The 22692-nt window shown below is 31.9% G+C and overlaps 1 protein-coding gene across 2 annotated transcripts; it reads right to left on the bottom strand.

Annotated features, from left to right (window-relative positions):
* Window positions 1–15024: 15024 nt before the first annotated feature.
* Window positions 15025–22019, bottom strand: LOC120073288 (uncharacterized). Of its 2 annotated transcripts, none has more exons than XM_090311699.1 (6): window positions 19449–22019; window positions 19310–19350; window positions 17087–17607; window positions 16769–16993; window positions 15736–16692; window positions 15025–15653 (listed from the first exon to the last, which is right to left on the bottom strand). In XM_090311699.1, the coding sequence occupies exons 5-6, from the start codon at window positions 15817–15819 to the stop codon at window positions 15099–15101; spliced, it is 639 nt and encodes a 212-aa protein (XP_090167825.1). In that variant the 5' UTR covers window positions 15820–16692; window positions 16769–16993; window positions 17087–17607; window positions 19310–19350; window positions 19449–22019; the 3' UTR covers window positions 15025–15098. The 2 variants fall into 2 exon arrangements, with proteins under 2 accessions (XP_090167825.1, XP_090167831.1); XM_090311705.1 differs by having other exon boundaries at window positions 17094–17607.
* Between the last annotated feature and the right edge of the window lie 673 nt (window positions 22020–22692).

Below are 22692 nucleotides of genomic sequence, written 5' to 3'. Positions count from 1 at the left end.
CAAATTAGCCCAAAATTTCTAAATGTATTTTTATATTTAATTTAAATTTGTAAATGTTTTTCTTTATTTAATTTAGATTTAAAACGCTTTTCTATATAATTTAGATATGAAACGTTTTGTATTTAATTTATATCCGAAACGTTTTCTATATTCAATTTAGAAAAACTTTTTTGTTGGATTCTTGTAAAAATAAATTGTTGAAGTGAAATTTGAGTTTTTCCGTTATTTCTCTTTATTTTAATGATTTAATTATGAGCAAAATTTTCACTCTATTCCAATCTTTCTTTAATGAGTGCACGTCTGAGGGGTGTTGTGTAACCTTGGGGAGCAACCGACGCCTCTCTTTTAGGTCTAGAAGGAGATGTCACATTTGTCTTTCTTTTTGGTTTAACATATGTCCTACTTCTTTCTTTCTATACACATGGATTCACCTATTGATGCTCGTATATTAAAGAGGTGGAGAAGACTTTGCTTTTGAGGTTCAAGAAAATCTTCAAAACTCCAAGCAATTTAGAGATGGACAAATAACAAAGAATTGTGAGTGAACAATAATTTACTATATTTACATGCTTTTGTATTTTTTTTCTCTTTTCAAATCTTTTGTAAATATACATCAATTTATCTATGTATACTTTTGAAATAACTTTTAAAATCAATATGATGATTACAGATCTACAATAAAATAAAATAAAACATAAAATAATAATAATAATATTTTTATTTAATTAAAAATTGAAAATTAGAAGCACCATTAAATCATCTTTTTTGGACGATTTTTTATACAAAAATAAAAAGTATAATATTTTTGTTTAAATTAAAGTTTAAAATCAAAAAATAATCAAATCATTTAATTCAAAATAAATAAAATATAGAAAAATACTATGGTTTAATTTGAAGTTTAAAATTAAGGTGTAATCAAAACATGCAATGATTTTTTTTCCCTTTAAATAAGGAAGGACTTGTTGATCTTTAGGCTTTGATTTCTTGAATGACTTGTTGATCTTTAGGTTTGGTGATCTTCGACCTTTGGCCTTGATGATGTTGTTGGATGATCGACCTTTGGGCTTGGTGATGATTCGCCTTTGGCTTAGTGATGTTCTTGGATGATCGGCCTTTGAGCTTGGTGATCTTCTTGGATGGGCTTGGTGATCTTCTAGGATGATCGACCTTTCGGGCTTGATGATCTTCTAGGATGATCGACCTTTCGGGCTTGATGATCTTAAGGGATGATCGGCTTTCGGACTTGTTGATCTTGTAGGATGATCGACATTTGGGCTTGTTTCTGAATTTAAGAGCTTTTTTCTGATCTTGTGGAAGTCTTCTGAACTTTAGTCTTTAGATTTTCAAGAGATCAAAAGTTAATATTTGGAGTTTCAATCTTCAAAGCTTTAGTTCATCTTATGGTCTTCAAAACTTTGAGGAAGTTGTATTTTTCAGATCTTTAGAGCTTCAACCTTTAGATCTTCAGAGCTTCAGAGCTTCGGCCTCTGGTTCTTCCAATCTGCAGAAAGATGTAAACTTGAGATTGATTAGAGCTTCTTATGGAATTCAAGGAAGTTTTATTCTTCCAAGTCTTCAATTTTCAAAAGGTTGTAACATTGAAGTCGATCAGAGCTTCAGAGTCTTGAAATCTTCATAGCTTTGGTCTTCAGATCTTGAGAACTTCAGTGTTGAGTTCTTTAGGACTTGAGAGCCTCAATCTTAAGGTCTTTAGAGTTTAAGAACTTAGAAGCTTCAATCTTTAGAGCTTGAGAGCTTTAAAGGCTTCGGTTTTCAATTCTTCAGACACTGATGACTTCGGTCTTTGGAGCTTGATGAATTAGGAGCTTTAGTCTTTAAATCTTTAGAGCTTTAGTCATCAGATCTTGAGAGCTTTGATTATAACTTCAAAAAGTCTCGAGAGCTTTAGAGCTCCAACACTTTATTGCCAATTCTTCTCCCCTCCCCAAATGAAGAAGTGGGGCCTCTATTTATTAAGGTTTCTCATGGGCCTTGTATAGGCTTAGACCTAAATATTGGGCTTGAGCACCGTCTTTAATTTAACCCAAAATTTCATCATGTGCCCATATTTTCAAATAAAGTGTTGATTGTTGTTCTATTTGGGTTCCCATATTTTCTGATTGTTGTTAAAGTGTCTATTTATTAACTCTGATTGTTGTTCTATTTGGGTTCCCATATTTTCAAATATACAATTTTAGCCCCAATATTTTCAATAAAGCTTAAAAATGGTCATCTAAAATTAAATTAAGATTTCCAAGAAGCTGAGTTGGCATAGAAAAATGGTAAATGTGTGCCAAATAGGATAGAAAATTGAATAGTCAAACAAATTTGGATTGGGTTATTTTTATGGGTCTGTTAAAGGCTAAAAAACTGGGATGAGGTTATTGGTCATTTGGACGAATGAGCGTAGTAAATGAGTAGGGAAACTTTAGAGGGTGATATCGATTTGAGCGCGGTTTTTGCAGAATCTACCTCCAATTCATTCGCTCTTCGATAGAAATTGTCAATTTTTTGTTCAAAGCATCAACCAAATTCCTCTGATCGAAGCTGTTAAGACACGAGTAGTTTAGTTTACTTAGGGTATATTTGGAGTGACTTTAATGTTACTAAAAATACTTTTGTCATGGTCAAAATCACTTTGAAAATGAAATTGACTTTTGAAAAATAAAAAATCACTTTAAATTGGGATGAGGTTACTGGTCGAAACCTCCTTCTTCATTTGGACGAACGAGCGTAGTAAATGAGTAGGGCAATGTTAGAGGGTGATATCAATTTGGGCTCGATTTTTGCAGAATCTACCTCCAATTCATTCGCTCTTCAATTATTAAAAGTTTTTAAAAATAAACTAATGAAAGTAGATAGACAGCCACCAACCAACTTTCGACTATCGCTTTTCTAGCAACCATTGCTGATCAACCTTCGACGATTGCTTTCCAATAATTTTCCTCGGCCACCTTCTGATGACTATTTCTTGGTGACTGCTGTCGACCAACTTTTGGTGACCATTTTACATTGACGGTCGCTAGCCAACCTTCGACGACTGTTTTCCAACGACCGCCACGAGCCATTTTCCAACCACGTTTTCGTTGAATGTTTCCCACGACTACTGACGACCAACTTTTGGCAACCATTTTCTTAGCAACTGTTGCCAAGCAACCTCCGTGGTCGCTTTTCGACAACTGTCCCCGACCAATGTTCGACCACTGTTTTTCGGTGATCGCGTCGGCAGACTTTGTGACCGTTTTTTGATGATTGTTAATGGCCAACCTTCGACCACCGTTTCCCCCCATCGATGGCCATCTCTGACCACCGTCTTTGACGTGTTTTTCCAATGACCATCAACAGCCAACTTTTATATAAAAACATATTTTATAACAAAGAAAAAAATTAATAAAAATATATTTGTTATAATTAATTAGTTAAATAAATTTCCAAACATAAAAATATAGTTTAGTAATTTTAAAATCATTTTGGAACCAAATATAATAATTCAAAATCATTTTAAATATATAAAAAAATAAATACTTAAATTTGATTGTTAAAAAACCACTTTTACAAAATCAAGTGTACATAAGTCTCTTTTTCTAAAATTTAAAATCACTACTCCAACTATCACTTCCAAACATATATTAGTATGGTTGTTAAAATCAATTTTGTTTTGTAACCGATTTACTCAGTCTTTTAATAATATATATATTGCGATGTAAGAAGGGGAGCTTCCTTGCTGGCCCTATAATCTTGATCAATGAAACTTACGTGGCATTGAACAGTGAGTAATCTTTCTTCTTCTTTACCTTTGATTTCCTTCGGTACCCTACACTCAAGATTTTATGCGAAGGTAGATAAAACAGGATGAGAAACAAAAAATTGAAAAAAATTAATAGAAAATTAAATGGTACAATAAATTCAAACCCATTCACTTTTTTCTAATCCAATTTGCTGACTTGGCAATTTTCTATCCTATTTGGCAATCTATTTTTTTTTATTTAATATTTATTAGTTGTGAATCTTTATTCCATTGTAGGATTATTTTTAAGATTTATTAAAAGTATAAAGATTAAAATTGAACGTTTGGAATATTGTGACTAAAATGGAACAACAATCAAATATAGGAACTAAGATGATATTTTAATGATAAAGAAAATATTTTCAATTTTGATTTATTTTCAAGATTGTTTTAAGATGAAATCAAATTTTTACTATAGATTCCATCTTTACCCTCCAAATTTTTTTTATGGATTTTCTTTTTTTCCTCTTTTTCTATTTTGTTAATAACTTTTTATTTTCTTTTTGCACAATTATGCCGAGGTCTTAACTCCAACTATATTTCCACCATTGGCCTAGTTTTTTTTTTTTTTTTTTCTCCTTCTGTAATCTATTTCTTTTTATATGGTAAAACTAATTGAGTATTAAATATTTACGAGTCCGGTCATTTAAAAGAAATCTCAATCATCCACTCATGTTTACCTTCCTCTCACCCTTCTTTTTCCCCTTTTTAGGAATACATTTTGAGTGTGAAATTAAATGTGATTAATTGTATACATTGAATTTTGATTTCAGATTTAGACTAGACTCAATAACAAATTGAATAAGGTTCATGTTAAATGAGTAGATGTTGAAAATAAAAATCTATCTAAATTCACAATAAAAAAATTGATTTTTCAAGTAAATCTCTATCTATATAATTCACATTAAAAATCACATTCTATCCTACTTTGTAGAATCATAAAGAAAAAAAAACAAATTTTATTCCTAATTATTTTTGTAAAAATATTTCAACTCTAATTTTTTTTTTTTTTTTAAATTTTAATTTCTCCGATCATTATTGCCACATTTTGGTATTTTTCCTTATTCTTTAACATTCTAAGTTTTTTTTTCAACTCCTAGTATCACTTACAATTTTTTCTACTTCATGTATTCTTTTTCAACGTTCTTTACTTTTTATTTTTTTTAATATCTTTTTATTTTTTATTTTTGATTTGAGGATAGAAGTAGCTAGGTATCACAATTTTTTTTTTAAAAAAAAATTTGTTAAGGTATGTTATCCTATTCAACTTTTCCTTTTTTCTCTTCATATGTGAATTGTGTTTTTTTCTTAAATTTGTATGGGACTGAGATTTAAATTGAATAGGTTTTTAAAATAAAAGAATAGTTTTTTTTAAAGGATTAAATAGTAGTTATAAATATATTAGACTATGTTTTTATTTCTAATAAAAATTATTAACTTTTTTTATTATTACAAAAACAAATATTATTTAGTTTGTTCTTCTCTTGGTATCGAAATTTAAACAAGGAGATAAAAAATTTAATCTGAAAACTTAAAAAAAGTTAAAAAAAAAACATATTAATTCAAATTTGTTTCGGTTAAGATGTTTTAAATAAAATAAAATAAATAATTTTCGAATATGGTACTTTTATTTTGATTGTACATACATTTTATTTTCAACTTTATAAAACACGTGCAAAGCATGTGGTTCCAACTAGTACAACAAAGGAGACCATTTGATGTTAAAAAATTGAGTAAATGTTAATTATCTTCAAACTATGTTTATTTTGGTAAAAATGCACTTTTGATCCCTGAAATTTGAAGTTAATGTCTATTCGGTTTTTAAAGTTTCAAAATTAATACTTTAGTCCCTAAGGTTTGAGAAATAGTTCTAAATGGTCCCTGACGTTTTTTGAATTGTTAGTTGATTGCGGCAAAATGATGTGATTGTTAAATATGATTAGTCAACTAGCGGATTTAGCAAAAATTATTATAATATTATTTTTGAATGATGTGGCATCCCTCTATTCTTTCCCTTTTCTCCACTCTCTCATTTAACCTCCACCGTACTACATCTTTTTATTTATTTATTTATTTTTTTTATTGGCATCATCACCGCCGGTGAAGAGCAAAATTGTTTCACCGTTTGGCTTCCTCGCTCTCGTTCTTCTCACTATGAAAATAGAAGAAGAAATAGAGTTTTCTTATTAATCAAAAGTTAACTAAGACATACACACTAATGAGGTTTATATAGGTAGGGCAAATAAAAGAAATAATAAGTAAAAGACAAATCCACCTTAATAAATAAATAAACAATACTATACGTTAACATCCCTGCAAACTCACGATGCTACAACGATAAGCATTGAGAGTTTCCAGTAAAAAAACGGAAGTGCAAAGTGGAGTGTGTCTTAGTAAATATATCATCAATTTGTAAAGAGGAGGAAACAAATGGTAATGAAATAATGCCAAGTTGAAGATGATGACGAGTGCCATGACAATCAATCTCAATATATTTGGTTCTCTTATGAAAAACTAAATTACGTGCTATCGGCATGATACTCTAGCTATCACAATATAATGAAGTAGGACGGCAGAGATAAACACCCATATCTGCTAGTAACGAACGTAGCCAAACAATTTCATATGTAGTCAAGGCCATAGCACGATACTCGACTTCTGTAAAAGATCGAGAAATTACACTTTGTTTCTTACTCCTCCACGAAATAAGAGAATTGCCAAAAAAAAAAAAATGTAGAATCCAGTGGTTGACTTGCAATTCGTAGGATCACCAACCTAATCAACATTAGAGTAAGCACACAGTTCTAAAGATGATGTAGAAGAAAACAAGAGACTCTGAAGCTGAGTGCCTCGAACATACCTGAGAATAGGAAGAACGACTGTCCAATGAATTGTGGTAGGAGCAATGACAAATTGACTAACCACATGAACAACATGAATAATATATGGATGAGTCACAGTGGAGAAACCAAGCTTGCACCAATAGTACGATATAAACCAGGATCAAATAAAGGAAACCCATCTGATGGAGAATTGTAAGAGTGGTCAAAATACTAAAAGTATCGAATTCCTCAGCGGAAGCATGTGAACACATGTGCTTTCGAAATTCGTTTTGGAAATCGTGAAAAATAAATAGAGAAAACATACAGAACAGGATACACATACATTAATATAAGCATGGGTTTCAGGAGAAGGGAAAACTTACCATTGAAGACATTTTTTAGCGCTTTCCTCTACATGAACTCCTTAAAGACCATATTCTCCGTAATTTCATGAACAACTATGAATAAGGACACCATCACTTAGAAACCTTGCTATTCTCTGGAATAAGAATCAAGGACGTATGGGCTCCTTGATTTTGGTAAGGGAAAGAGTTGAGCGCGATATTGCTTAAGACATTTTTTGCATAAAAACTTTTTCTCTACTTCCATGAATCTCACAAAACAAACCTTCTACAAATTACAGGTGAGAGGGGAGGGGATATAACTCCCATTAATCTTACGTTAACTCCCTTGCTAATTGCAGGAGAGTTAACTTTTATATTTAATTTAATATTAAATTAAATTTTAATTAATTTAATAAATATTAATAAATCTAATTAATTGATATAAATTAATTAAATATCATATATTTAATTAGTGTTACATTTGAATCATATTCAAATGTATTTCCTTTAGTATATTATAGTATTAATTTGAATTTCATTCACATTAAATTTAACCTATAGTTTCTTTCAATATGAATTTCATTCATATTAAATTTAATCTATAGTTATAATATGAATTCCATTCATATTATTTAATACTTGAATCTTATTCAAATATCTTATTCTCTCATATAACTTATAGTTTTAATATGAATCATATTCATATTAATATTAACTTATAGTTTTATATGAATCTCATTCATATAAATAATATTTGAATCACATTCAAATATGTATCTCTTTCATATAATAAAATATAATTTTGAATCTTATTCAAAATTAACTCTATATTATAATGTATATTTTTTTTGAGAAAATATTATAATGTATTTATATACCTTATATTAATTGCATCTTATACAATTAATTCCCTTATTTAATTTGAATAATTTAAATTATCTAAAATTAATTGATTCTTATTTTTACCGTCAACGAGCTAGTAAGGAAAACTTATGGGCCTACAGAAGCTCCAATGATTTGAGATTAATTAATTAAGTTTGACATTTGCATGTTACTCCATTAAATATTAACATTTTCGCATGTAGATATATTTATATATCCATGGATATAATTAATCAACAGTAAGTCGACCCTTCACGAATCATTCATAATTACAGCTGGGTCAAATTACCATCTTACTGTAATTACATCTAACTCCTTAAGTCCCACTGACCCTCTAACGAACAACCTATTTATGATCCTATCATAAACAAAATCCTCTTGAGTTAGTGAGAGGGAGAGACCCTATTGTTTAAGACTCGGAGTTAGCACTTGAGGGAGCAATTTATCTACTCACTTGAGAGAGCAGTTTATCTACTTACCCCAAAGACGAAAAGGAATGAATTCCATATTGTGTAGCTATGTTCTCAGCTCTCTACTCGGACAAATCTTAAAATAATAGGCATATTGAGTTGGCAAATTTGACTGCTCTCACCCATACAGATCAAAGGTTTGCCTTCATATACAGGAGTTCATAACTCACTTAGGATTAAGGTCAAGTCACCTATGATCATTCTGTGAAATGTTAATCTCCTCAATCAACGGTGTTATAACGGGAGATTAATCACTTTGCAATCTGATCTTATACAAACTCTTTGTATAGGATACCTTCACTCACATGTTTCTACATGAACAATTAAGATCTAATCGTTTTTAACACTTTACAACTTATGTAACAATTATAAAGTGGGTAATATCCGAAGTGTCACCAAAATAAAGCACCTAGTCTTATCCATATACTATAGATCATTTAAGTTATTACTTAAACACAATCCAGCTGTATGTCAACCACATACATATTTAAGTTACACAAAATAACCTTGGATATTTCTTCAATGGATTATTGCATATATTAAATGATTAACCATTATTTAAAAAAAACATATAACAATGAGCTTTAGGGCAAAACAAATTAGTAGTTTTGAAATGGTTGAGTCAGTTAGATGACTTATCTAAAGAGTGGCGTCTAAATAGCTTGCTCTTGAGAAACCCTTGTATTTGATGTGTAATCTGAAAATATTTGCTTTGATTCATTGAATAAAGTTGAGAGGCTACCTTTTATATAGTGGATGTAGGCACAAGTTGCTGAACCACTTTAATCTTGTTTCTTCTTCTTCTCCTTTTCTCTTATTGTTCTTCATTTTCTTCCTTTCTTCAATACGATGTGAACTGAGTTGTATGTTGTTTTCTTTACCTTCAATATTCTGCAAAAGGTAAAGTAAGAGAGAAGGGGAGAATAATATTAGTGCAACATGTAGGTTCTTTTTGTTTGACATTCATTGGGCAAAAATACTTCAGTTTATTTACAAAGTTAGTATCAAAGTCAGGTTTAAGAAACAATGGCAATGGTAAAATATGAAGTTGAAAAGTTGAATGGCAGTGGTGATTTTGGTTTGTGGTAAAAAAGAATTCAAGCCATGTTAGGTTCTCAGAAGGAATCAAGCGCTCTTCAAGATCCAAAACAACTTTGTCATCTAAAGAGAAACAAACCATGGAAAAAGTAGCATATGGAGTATTGACCCTCAATATTTCTGATAATGTGTTGCGTTAAGTGATCGATAAAGAGAAAAGCTATTCACATTCAAGATGAATTTGTCCAAGAATCTTGATGAGAACCTTGACGAATTCAAGAAACTAACCTTAGAGTATAATCTTTGTGGAGAAAAGCTAGGAGGAGAGGAAAGTGAAGCAACAATTTTGATAAACTCCTTGCTAGAGAGTTACTGAGAGGTAAAACCAGCATTTAAATACGGAAGAGATTCAATTTCTGTAGATTCTGTCATTTCAGCTTTACAAGGAAATTGAACTCAAATCTGAATCTAAGAATGTTGGAAATCCTGAATCCTTGTTAATGAAAGGAAAATATCCTTTCAAGAAAAACTATTCTTCAAAAGGCCCCAGAAACTAGAAAAATAATATAGTGCTGAAATGTTTCATTGGTCATAAAGAAGACCACATGGAAAGACAATAATGCTCAAAGAGAAAGAAAAGAGATTAAAGGAAGCTTAAAGAACATGGAAAAGGAGAAGCCTCTATTGAAGAGAATAAACATAAGTTCTCTAAAATTTTAGTCACTACTGAGGATAAAGCCATTAAACGAAAAACAGAGGAAAGGAAGGATCGGATCTTTGACTCAGGATGTACCTATCATATGACATCTTCCAAGGAATGGTTCATTAACTATAAAGCTTGGGAAGGTGGCTTTGTGTTTATAGGTGACGATCATGGTTGTGAAATTATCGGAATAGACTTAGTGGTGCTGAAATTAAAAAATAATAGAGAAGGTGAGAGATGTTCCAAAGCTTAGTAGAAACTTAATTTCCTTGGGGATGCTGTATGATCTTGGCTACACTTTTCATGGTATGAAGGGAGTCCTACAAGTCAAGCGTGGAAACAAAATTATTTTTACTGGGAAAAAACTCAGTGGATTGTATATTTTGAGAGATGTTGCTTTGCCCTCCAATGTATTCTTTACTCAAACAGAAATCAAAAGATATAGACCTTTGGCATCAAAGACTTTCACACATTAGTTAAAGAGGATTGATTGAGCTCATGAAACAAGGCTTAATCAAAACAAAAGGAGTAAAAAGATTGAAATTTTATGAGCATTGTGTTTTTGGGAATGCAAAGAGATTGAAGTTCTCAAAAGGTGAACACTGTTGGATAGGTACCAGCACGCAGCGGAAGTGACAAGGATGATAAGCACTCTAATTGATTAATTTTGGTAGAAAAGAAAACATGCTCAAACAGAATTTAATGAGTTTCATGACATATCTTTGAAGAACAGTTGAAATCTTGATTTCCAGCTGCTAAATCCTCCAAATCTTTGTGCAGATCACCACAAAATCTTCCCTACTATTCTTTTGGTGTTCTAGATTTAGTTGTGGGACTTAAAATAAGCTGGAATCAAAGGGAACTTGGAGAATGCTCACTGCAGCAACCCAAATGAAAAACACCTACTTCGACTCAAATTTTCAAAAAAATTCTTTCGGTTGCAATCCCTTCAACTTTACTCCTATCTCTTCAATATATTGTAGACTATCATGCAAAGAGATTAGCTGCATGCAAAGAGATTAGCTGCATGGGATGCAGCTCATGCTTGGAGTAATTGAAGGTTGAAGATAATGGGTTCTTTGTGAGCAACATGAAGATAAAGTTGAAAAATCCAATTTTTCATTTTTGTGTTTTTCTATTTCCAAAATCTAATATTGATTTTAAAATCATAATTGATTTCTAAAATCAAAATTTATTAATTTTACAAATTAATTTCATAAATTAATTTTCTAATAAAATTAACAAATAATTATTTAAACAATTTCAATAATTCTAATTAATTTAATATCAATATTAAATTAATTTTACACAATTTCATCTTCATATATTTAAATCATATTTAAATATATATTCTCCAATTCCGTTTGATTCTAATTTGAACGGTTCAAATTAACTTATCACACTATCTAGAGCTAATCAATTTCCAAGCTAGTAGAGGACCTCGTGGACCTACTGATCATGGGCTCCAATGATCCGAGATTAATCGGCTAAACTCATTAGACTGATCTAACCCCCATTCGTTAACTAATGGGTCACTCCACTAAAACCTATAGTTGAACTCCCCTCACTATAGATATATTATGTCCACTCGATATAATCATGATTAGTAAGTCAACTCTTCATAGGTTATTCGTAATAACGGCTGGGTCGAATCTCTGTTTTACCCCCGAAATTACCTCTTGTTCCTTAAGTCCCCACTGATCCCCTAATGAACAATTGTTTTGTGATCCAATCAACAAAACCGAGTCCCTCTCGGGCCAGTGAGAGGGCGGGGCCCCTTGTTCAAGACCTAAAATCAGCACTTAAGGGAATAACCGCTCTACTATCGCTAAAAATGGGTAAGAGTGAATTCCGTCTTGCACCCTATGTTCCCAGCTATCTATCCGATCTTACTCCTGAAATGGCAGGTTTATTGAGCTGGTGCTATTGAGCCAACCCTCACCTATGCAAATCTAAGGATAATTCCAAATAAACAAGAGTTCATAGTTAGCTCAGGATTAATGTCAAGTTACCTAGGTCATCGCTTTGAAATAGTCAGTCTTAAACGGTAAATAGCATTATAAAGTAAGAGTGACTAATTTCGTGGTTCGATCTTGTACAAACCCTTTTGCACAAGGACACCCCCACTTCTCATGTCCCAACATGAACGAAATAGGATCACTTCATTTGTAGCACTTTACAACTCTTTGTAACAACTACGTAGTCAAGGGACTTTCAAGTTTATTGGATTTCTATGAAGTAATACATCTATTCAATAACACCTTATTGAATTTTCAGAATACGTTCCATCATTTACAAGCCACGAGTTGTAAGACATAAAACCCAACAAACACAATACTTCAACCATTCTAAAATACATACATGCAGACTTGTGGGGACCAACCAGCACACCTTATTGGAGAGGATTCAGGTACTTCTTGTCTTTAATTGATGATTACTCTAAAAAAGTATGGGTTTTATGCTTAAATCTAAAGACCAAACTTTTGATAGGTTTAAAGAATGGAAATCTAAAGTAGAAGTTCAAACTAGAAATAGAGTTAAACACTTAGAACATATAATGGTTTGGAATTTCTGGGAAATTTGTTTAATTCTGTTCTGATCATGGCATTACAAGGCATAAATCTGTATCTTATACACTTCAACAGAATGAGTAGCTGAAAGGATGAATCGAACATTAATGGAGAAAGTTCATTGTATGATTTCTGAAGCACGAATCTCAGAAAACTTTTAGGCAGAAGCAGTTGTAGCAGCCTTTTACACTATAAATGGAAGTCCGTGCACTTCGATTAACTTCAAAACAGAATTATGAACAGGTAATAAATCAGACTTGTCACACATAAAGACTTTTGGTTGCACAGCTTATGTGCATATAAATCAAGGAAAATTGAAGCCTAGATATGAGACCCACTTTTAAAGGTTCAAGCAATGTGTCATTTAAAAAAAAAAAAACTTAAGGGGCATTTGGGGCAAGGAGTTGGTTATTATAGTCTCAAGTTACTATAGTTGGGTTATAATAGTTTGTGTTTAGGGTATAAGTTATTTTAGTTTGAGTTATAGTAGTATGTGTTTGAGGTGTAAATTATTTTAGTTTGTGAAGGAAATAATAAACATTGTAGCAATGAATAAAAAAAATGATGAATGTAAAATACTAAAAACTGTAGAAAATAGTAAATACTTTAGCAAATAGGAGTTTTAAAATAGTATTATTGTAACTAATTTGGAGTTTTGAAATAGTGTTTACTATAGCAAAAGATGGTTGTTATAGTCTTAGAATAGTCCTTGCCCCAAACACCTCCTTATTGGTTATTTAGAAAAAAAAATTACACACTGGAATTATATGTGTGGATAAAATTACCTTTGTTGATATCAGAAAAATTCTTTAATTTAAGAGAAGAAAAAGAAAGGAGTTTGGGCATGAAGGAAAAAAAAGGAAGAAAAAGAAGCATCCTCCATAAGCTTTGTAGTAGGGGTGCTTAAATGACTCGACAACCTAAACAACCCAGACTATCTAACCCAAATTGTAAGAGTTGGGTTGGTTACTTTTAATTTTGGGCAGGGTTAGATTAATTTTTTGTTTATTTTTTTCGGGCTGGGTTGGTTTCGGGTTACACTTCTAAAATTTTGGGTTGACCCAACCCAACCCGAATTTCTAATAGTACTAAAAATATATATATTGTAACTCATATATATTTTCATGATGTATGTATGAAGTTTATAATAGATATCTTGGATTTTGATATTTTACATTTGAGTTTTATGAAATTTTAATTATTAGTATGTGTTGTATGCAAATTTAAGTATTTTAATTTAATAAAAAATATAATAAAAAAGAAAAGAAAAAGAATAAATAACCCGAAGGTTGGCTTGGGTGGGCAAGGTTGGAGACCTGATTTGGGTCACTCAAGTTGGTTCAAAAAAATCCCCCAACCTAACCCAACCCAAATCATATACATCCCTACTTTGTAGCGGTTAAAAAAAAAAAAAATAGTATGGCTTCAAAGAAGCCGCACAAAAAGGAGCAAAATAAAGAAAATAAAAAAAAAGAAAGGAAAAGTCTAGAAATCAATTTGAGGGGGTGTTTGGTGCATGATAAGTAGAGAGTTGAGTTGAGCTGAGTTGGTAACTATTATCTAGAGAGTTAAATTATCTGGGAAGTTAAATTATCTGTGATTGTTTGTAGAGTTGAGTTGAGTTGGTAATTATTGTCTGTGTTTGATGTGCAGAGTTGAGTTGAGTTGAGTTTGGAAGTCTGTGTTTGAGTGCAGAGTTGAGTTAAGTTGAGTTGAGTTTGGAAGTTTGTGTTTGAGTGTAGAGTTGAGTTGAATTGAGCTGGGGGATCTGATGCAGTTTTTTGTGAATGAGATTAGTTCTATTTTTTGTTCTGTTTGTTTTTTATTTCATTTTTTATTTTTTAGTTTTATGCTTAGCTGTTGTTGATTGATTTCAAATATACATGCATCTTCTCAAATCATTTATGAAATAAACTGAACAATTTCAATTTTTTCTCAATTTGTAGAACATAATAGATTAATTTCCATATATTCTTTTCAAAAACTGTAATAATTCTAATTCTCTTCAATCTGTAAAACATACCAACAAAATACATTTCATATTGTTGCTCAATTAATTGGTATATTGTATATTGTATGCATGTATATTGAATGTATGTATATATATTGAAGGTAATTATCCCAATTACTAATGAATTGATATATGATATGTGTATATATTGAATCTTGCTAACTTAACATTATTATTTCACACATCATACAGTTTATTTTTATATAATATGGATAGTGTATCTGGAATTGAAGTTTTACATAGGATAATTACCTTTCATTTGATTATGATGGTGAGAATGTGATGTAGTACAATAACATTTTTCAGAAGATCACAAAATAATATGAACCGATCGAACATGTGGCCGTTTAAAAAAAAATCACAAAAATTTCACAAAAGATATGTTTTTTTGGGGGGTTGAAAGGTGGTCAGTCTAGTGGTTCTAAGCAAGTAGGCATGTACAATACTGTAGTCGTTTGTCTTCTGGTACAATTAAAAAGAGGTCTGTTTTTGTATATCCGTGCAAATGATATCAATTAGGTCACATCTATCATCCTCAGTGGGTCCTTCAATACCAAATATGACCTGAACTACCTCCTTCTGACACCCAAATTCCATCATATATTTCTCGGATTGCCACGCAACGAGTATGCCCATGTGCGTTGACTGAATATCAGCGGTTGATTGCATGATCTCGATCATTTCATTCTGGAAGGTGAGTAGTTTCCTCTCACTCCCTCTTGATGTCTTCGCTGATATGTTCGGACTGTCGGTGGAAATATTTGGTATACTTGCTCTCCTCATAGACATATCTCTTTGGTCTTCTTCTATTGCATCCTCAGGCAGTTGGGTTTGTTCATTATCAGGGGTAGGGTATTCTTGTGACCCTAGCCGAATATCGTCCTCCATTTCCCGAAACAAATTTGATGCCATCACCACTGGTGGCTCGCCATAGTGTCCGGTTGCCCTATCCTTCCCACACACACTCGATAATTCATCATAATGGGGGAATGGCTTGTTCCACAAACCCTTCGCGTTAGGATGACTCTGCATTCGTATATGGGAGCGATATTAGAAATTATACAAAAACAGATTCAGTATACATTGTTTAATAATTTAAAAAACTTACTCGAACCCAGAAGTCGAATATCTCCCTCTCCATCTGAACGGACTTAAACTCCTCGTTCCATCTGAACCCTAATTGATTTAACATCTCTGTTACCCCGAATATTGTTTCTTCAGACTTCTAATCTTACATTCGATAGTGTTCTAGTTTAGGCCACACCCTGGAAACTTCTCTTCCATTATGCGTTCCAAGGTTGTAGATATCTAGGTCGAAAGGTTCCATTGTTAGACTTCCAACCAGACTCTACCAAAGAGGTTAGGGCATTGACCAACCCAGCGTCATCGACTTTTGTCCACATATGTTTTGATCGTTTTCCATCGCCTGCCATTCTAATTCATCCATGCATACATCGTAAAGACATTACTGAAAATTAAACAGCTTTGTGCAACATGTTATAAAATAAAACACTAAAACCATGGATTGAAATAGTCGAATTAAAAATGTACATGAAATAAATGAAGCATAGGAATATTGTTCAACATATAGATGATATATCTTTCATAAAAAAAAAATCACGATCTTTGCCATTGAGAAAATATTTCGGCAGCCAAATCATCTCTAAATTTGGTCCATTCGTTTGAGGTCTCAATAAATTCAATATTCTCTCCCTCCGTAACAGTAGACGCATGATTCTCGTACAATGAATCATCAAGTGAAGCACTAATCCCCTTCTCCCTTGTGATTAAGTTGTGAATCAGGCAACATGTAGTTATCGTTCGACATTGGATTTGTATCGGGTAGTAGGATTTGCCCCTAAGAATTGCCCATCGGCCCTTCAGAAGTCCGAATGCTCGCTCAATAGTATTTTTTGTTGACAAATGCTTCATGTTGAAAATTCTTTTGGTGTTGTTGGTGCGTTGCCCGCTCCACGCCAGTCTGAGAGATGGTAGTGCTCTCCTCTATACGGAGCCAAAAATCCTTCAGCATTAGGGTAGCCAGCATCGCACAGATAGTAGAACCCTATACCATTTTGGGATTGTAATACATGTCTATTTAATGAAGTAAATGAATGTTGCTTATGTAGTGATTTTTATACCCTTTGGAACCTTCAATCCATGCGATCGCGCAACTGCATCCCTTAGGATCCTAGAGTCGGCGGAGGAGCCCTCCCAACCTAGCATAACGAAGATGAATTCTCCGTTTTGATCAAACACCGCAAGAACGTTTGTGGCAATTTCCCCTTCCTCGTCCTATATTGTGGTCGATCTACGACATTGACATTCACTTTCATGTACGTGCCGTTCAATGCCCCCAAACAATTCTGTTCAAATTGTTTAATCATGAAAATTCGAGAAGATGTCAGCATAATTTATTTCAGATGCATTTATAGAATAGTACTAGAACTTTTTTCTACCTTTTACCATTTTCATTGTCCATCGATACATGCACTTGTAATTGGTTCGACAGTTTTCAACAACATTGTATGTAGCTGTATTACTGCTCTAAGAACTGCATTGAAATATCTCAAAACCATCTTGCCAGATCTCGAAAAATATGTTTGTACAACTCTATTCTTCACATCATGCGCAAGAATATGTAGGAACATTGCCACCATCTCTTCAATACCAACACATCTACCTGGCTCCAAACATCCCGTTGTTCTAATCATTTTGCATAAAATCATGAACGTCCTTCTATCCATTCGAGTACTCTCATGACACGCCAAGTCACTCTCGTAAATAAGGAAGAAGAACGTCAATTATCGAATGCAATATCTAACGTTCGCTGGTTGTTGTTTTATCCTTCTATTATTGTTAAGCAACGTTGCCAAAATAAAGAATAATTGTCTTTGAGACTCAATAATACTTGTCATAATTTTAAACAACTTCTGAACAATCTCCATCTTACTAGGGCAATGGGGGAAGTATGTAGATCCTGAAAAGACGATTACGCTTATAATCAATGAACTTCGGTTTAGTTACAAAACGACAAGTTGTGACAACATAGTACATCACTCATATCCAACTATCCAAGTCAAGTATACATTACGATCATCCCAAAAAGAAGCCTATTATAGTTGCAATAATTGTACTACATTGTTCTACACCTTGATCACTAACTTGTCCAATGTGTGTTGTACTGTAAGACCTATACGTGTGCTCTACTGCATTGAATGTTTCATAGGACTTGTATAATGCCCCTTGTACCCATTGACTTGTCCACGACATTCGTGCCAGGATAGATAGATCCCTGGGATACGACCAACGAAAACGACATAGAATTTGTGTTTTCCTATCTATCTATAATTTCAAGACATGGGTAATCAATACTAGTAATCAACGTTGAAGTGAATGACTTTTTTGGGGAGCTAGGATGTAGAGGTTATGGTATAAGGGCCCCCTCATACAACCCACTACTACCTATAAAAAACTAAAGTGTGCAACTAGGGCACACTAGGTATAGTAGTTGACACATTATAAATGTCTCTAACGTAATAGTGACTAAGTATTTTAGTACTTGACATAATTGGATTTTCATGTGCCTAATTAATTTTCAAATTTCGTTGTAAGAAGTTTTTCATTTTTTTAACTTAAAAAGTATATAAGTAAAAAATCAATATAAATAAAAGTATAGTTATTTCACTATTTCAAATGTTTATTGCACTATAAATAAAAGTATACTTTCAAACTTATAAACTTATTTCAGTTTGTACATTTTTACTTATTTTGAAAATGTCTCTAAAGTATAGTTACTTCACTATTAATAAAACTTTTATTTCAAACTTCTATTTCACTAATAACAAAAGTATAGTTATTTCACTATTAACAAATATTACATTTGTACATTGAAACATTTAGTGCACTATAAATAAAAATATATTTTCAAACTTATAAACTTATTTCAGTTGTGCATTTTTAACTTACTTCATTATTAATACAACTTTTATAAAAATATAGTTTGAAACTTATAAACTTATTAGACTTTTTTGGAAACTTATTTTGGAACTTATTAAACTTATAAACTTGTAAAAAAAAAAAAAAAGACTTCTGATAAGTGCATTATTTAATACTTCTTAGACTTATTTTAAAAATCACTCAAAACATATAATTATGTTTAGATTAATAAAGTGAACAATTAGAATTAATGCTGGATAAATATTTGAAAACATCATAATTAGTTAACAAAGTTATAAATTGTAATGGAAGTAATTAACAAAGTTCTAAATCAAATTCTTTTGATTGTGAAAATGTTGGGATTTTATTATCAAAATTATAAGTTTGATACCGTGTTCATAAGTTAATATACTTTTGACAATGAAAGATGCAAATGAATAAAATTGTGATAAAACTTGTGATTGAAATGAATTCATTTGATAGAAGATGTAAATTGATACAAACCAAAATTTAACAATACAATATAATATTTTTCTAATAACTTTGAGTTCGACATAGTCTTGTTCAAGAAACAAAGGGAAAAAAATCATACATTTTCACAAGAGAGAAAATATGGGAAAATGTCTAACATACAAGTCCAAAATACATAATGATGATAAATTTGAAGTAAATAGTCCTCAACAAGTATAAGAAAGAAAGAATAGACAGTAACAAAGATTATTCCGAATTTAAAACTTATGAACCTCATACTAGTTACGAAAAATATGTTCGATTAGTTTGGACCCTACACGGAAGAAAAAGAAGTTCAGTTAGATCATAGTGATAATGTATGTTAATACGATTCAAGAAAAAAGAAAGAATAGACAGTAACGAAGATCATACCTTTTTTTATGTTCCGATTGAGCAATGGTGAAAACAGTCCACAACTAGGGGGCAGAATAATCGGTTGACGGCGTAACAAAAACAAGAAAATATTAACGACATATCTTAATTCGATTATAAGAAAAGAAGGAAGCATAGCTTATATTGATGGAATAGGTTGAGGTTAGAGGTGGAAGAAGGAAACAAAGTATATTGCAATAGCCAAATAGCACATACTAGAATGAAAAATAGATTTAAGAGAAAGTTGAAATAAAAAGGAAGGTTGAGGGACTTACCAACATAGTTTAGAAAAGAGTTTGTGGAGAAATCTCAAAAAATATGAACACAGATTGGGATATAAGTATAGCATACAATAAACAGAGTTGGTGAGGAAGGTTAGGTAAACTTAAGTGCACCTAACTCAGTAAATTCAAACAGTAAACCCATATTAAAGATAGTCAAGAAAAAATAAAGAAATTAATTATGGTCAGGTCACTATTAATTTGGTGATTGAACTAAAAAATGACATAAATACAATATAATAAAGAAATTAATTATGGTCAGGTCACTATTAATTTGGTGATTGAACTAAAAAATGACATAAATACAATATAATATATCATGTGAATATGAAGGCCTTAGGATTTCAAAAAGCCATTTGATTGGAACAAATCTAACTCCAAGCAAATTAAATAAACAGTTTCAACAATTTCAAAGTTGAAGTCAATTTTAAAATGTACAAAAATTAAATTCGTATGAATATTGAAAAAAATTTAATGGAATGAAGCAAAAAATACATTCACTTAGAAAACAGGTTGAAAGGAAATAAAACTAAAACATAAATCATACTCAAAAGATAAGGAAAAACAGTTTGAAATCATCATCGACCTCCAGAAAAAAAAAGAAAAGAAAGCAGACTTGTTCTTGGGTGGATTGACCCCCCTAAGTTCTAATAACACAGTCTACATCCCCTACCAGGAATTAACTTGCCTCCAATTTACATAGAAAAGCAAAAGAAAAAATGGCAAGGGAGGACACATGATTTAATATTGAAGCGGCAAGAGAAAACATGGATAAAAGCGTATGAAAAACAGTCAGGAAGCAAATCAGAACAATAGAAAGTAGTTGTAAGAGGAAGAAGAAGATTATAAAAATTAGAGAGGTTTGCAAGGAAGAAAATCAAACATGTGGAAGAACAAAGACGGATTTAATAACATATAAATTGATAAAAAAAAGGAACTCATTCAAGCAAGTGGAACAATAGACAGTAAGAAGATAAAAATCATCAAGGTTTGCTTTGGACAGTCTGAAATCGGAATCGCAAAATAGAACATTCAATAGTCCATAAGCAGAAAATTAAATAACGAAGGAAGAACATCAAACATCTTCAAGGAAGAGTATCAAACATGCATGAGGAAGAACAGAGACGGATTTAATAACATATAAATTGATTAAAAAAAAACTCATTCAAGCAAGTAGAACAGTAGATAATAGGAACATAGAAATCATCAAGGTTTGATTTGGACAGTCCGAAATTATAATCGCAAAATAGAACATTAAATAGTCCCAAACCAGAAAATCAAACAACGAAGGAAGGACTTCAAAGATCTTCAAGGAAGAATATCAAACATACATGAGGAAGAACATAGATGGTTCTAATAACACATAAATAGATAAAAAAAATATAAAGGTTTTCCTTTGGACAACAGGAATCGGAATAAAAAAGTAATACAAAAAATGTATGAGGAAATCAAGGCAGATTTAACACTAATCGTCAGCGTAGAATAAGGTAATTGCCCAAAAAAAAAAAAAAGAAAAAAAAGAAAAAAAAGAAAAAAAAAAGAAAAAAAAGTAGATCTGAACAAAAAAACCTAGATCTACCATAAAATAAAAAAAACCGAAATATCACTAGATCTACAACAAAATCGTTCGAAATCGGAGAATAGAGATAGAGAAGCCAAAAACTCAATCAAAATCAAAGAAACGAAGAGACGTACAGAGAAACAAAAAAAAAAAAAAAATACACGCAGAGAACGAAGAGATGAGGAGAAATACAACATATTCTAATCGGAGAAATGAAGAGACATACAACCCATTCCAGCCGAATGGAGAACGAAGAGATCAGACAAAGAAGAGAAACCAAACGACGGAATAAAGGAGAAAATGAGAGGAGAGAGAGTGTGTGATGATTAATTATGCGTGACTGAAGAGAGAGAGGAGGCTAAAGAATAAACCTTTAAAATGGGGCGTGAAACGAGGGAAGTAAATAAGGGGTAAAACCCACCGGTTTTATATTTTACCACCATCAAACATTGGGTGGGCTCACCATCAAACACCCTCTTAGAGAGGAAGAGGGAAAAATAAAGAAAAAGAAATGGAAAAGAAGAAAAATAAGAGGGGGATCGAGAATACAAAGAAAGAGGGAGAAGGAGAAAGAAATGGGAAAAGCCGACCAAGTAATCGAAAAATTGGTTGAGAAAGTGGAAGCAATGCTGGAGCAAGTTCGAAGAAGTTTTTCTTGTACAAGGATTCAACTTGGCAAGCCATTTTCTTGTGAGGTAAAGCTTGGAAAATGGAAAACTTTGATGATAAATTTATGGGTTTTCTTTCTTTGGAGTTTATCTTTTTCCTATGAAGCAAGAAAGGTGAGACATATTTAAATAATAATATGTTTAATTAAAATATAGGCTATGTATGTGGATTAATAATTTATCACATTGGATTATTTTATTAGATTGAGCCGATTTAATTAATTAAGGTCCTAGATTTATGGAGTTAATAGGTAGAAGCCCAACCTTAGGGCTATGGCCCTAACATACCAAAATAATAGAATCTCATAAAGAACTCACTAATGACATTCGGAGTTTTGGTTGAGGAAGACTATAGTCATCATCTAGCATCATCTTCAAGCTACCATTAGTTTCTCAATGGAATCCGGTATGTCTTGACAAGTTGGCATGAATATAGAGTTTATCTATTCAATAAAGATTTATAGTATTTTGCTAACAAGTGGTATAAGAGCATATTTTTCATGTTAGATTATCAAGTTTAAATTAATCGACCATTGATCTTAGACTCAATTCCTCGGTAAAGATGGTTAAATTATTAAAAAAAATTAATAACCCACGGTTGATTGGTGGAAGCATCGTTTTTGGGTTGTACGTCTCGTCGGGAAAGAGACGTCTTCGACGTCATGAGGAAAAACGAATTTGTGGTAGAACACATTCTAAAGACCCAATTTAAAAATTACCCAAAAGGAGAATGT

This window comes from Benincasa hispida, chromosome 1 (assembly GCF_027475165.1).
Source record: "Benincasa hispida cultivar pf3 chromosome 1, pf3_genome.v1.1, whole genome shotgun sequence".
In the NCBI taxonomy this organism is placed as follows: domain Eukaryota; kingdom Viridiplantae; phylum Streptophyta; class Magnoliopsida; order Cucurbitales; family Cucurbitaceae; genus Benincasa; species Benincasa hispida.
This window is presented reverse-complemented; position numbering and strand designations above follow the sequence as displayed.

Coding starts and splice junctions, on each gene's coding strand:
- LOC120073288 (XM_090311699.1), bottom strand. CDS start 15,819: ATGTTAAATCAATTAGGGTTCAGATGGAACGAGGAGTTTAAGTCCGTT. Junction 15,654..15,735: donor TATTCGACTTCTGGGTTCGA/GTAAGTTTTTTA, acceptor ATACGAATGCAG/AGTCATCCTAACGCGAAGGG.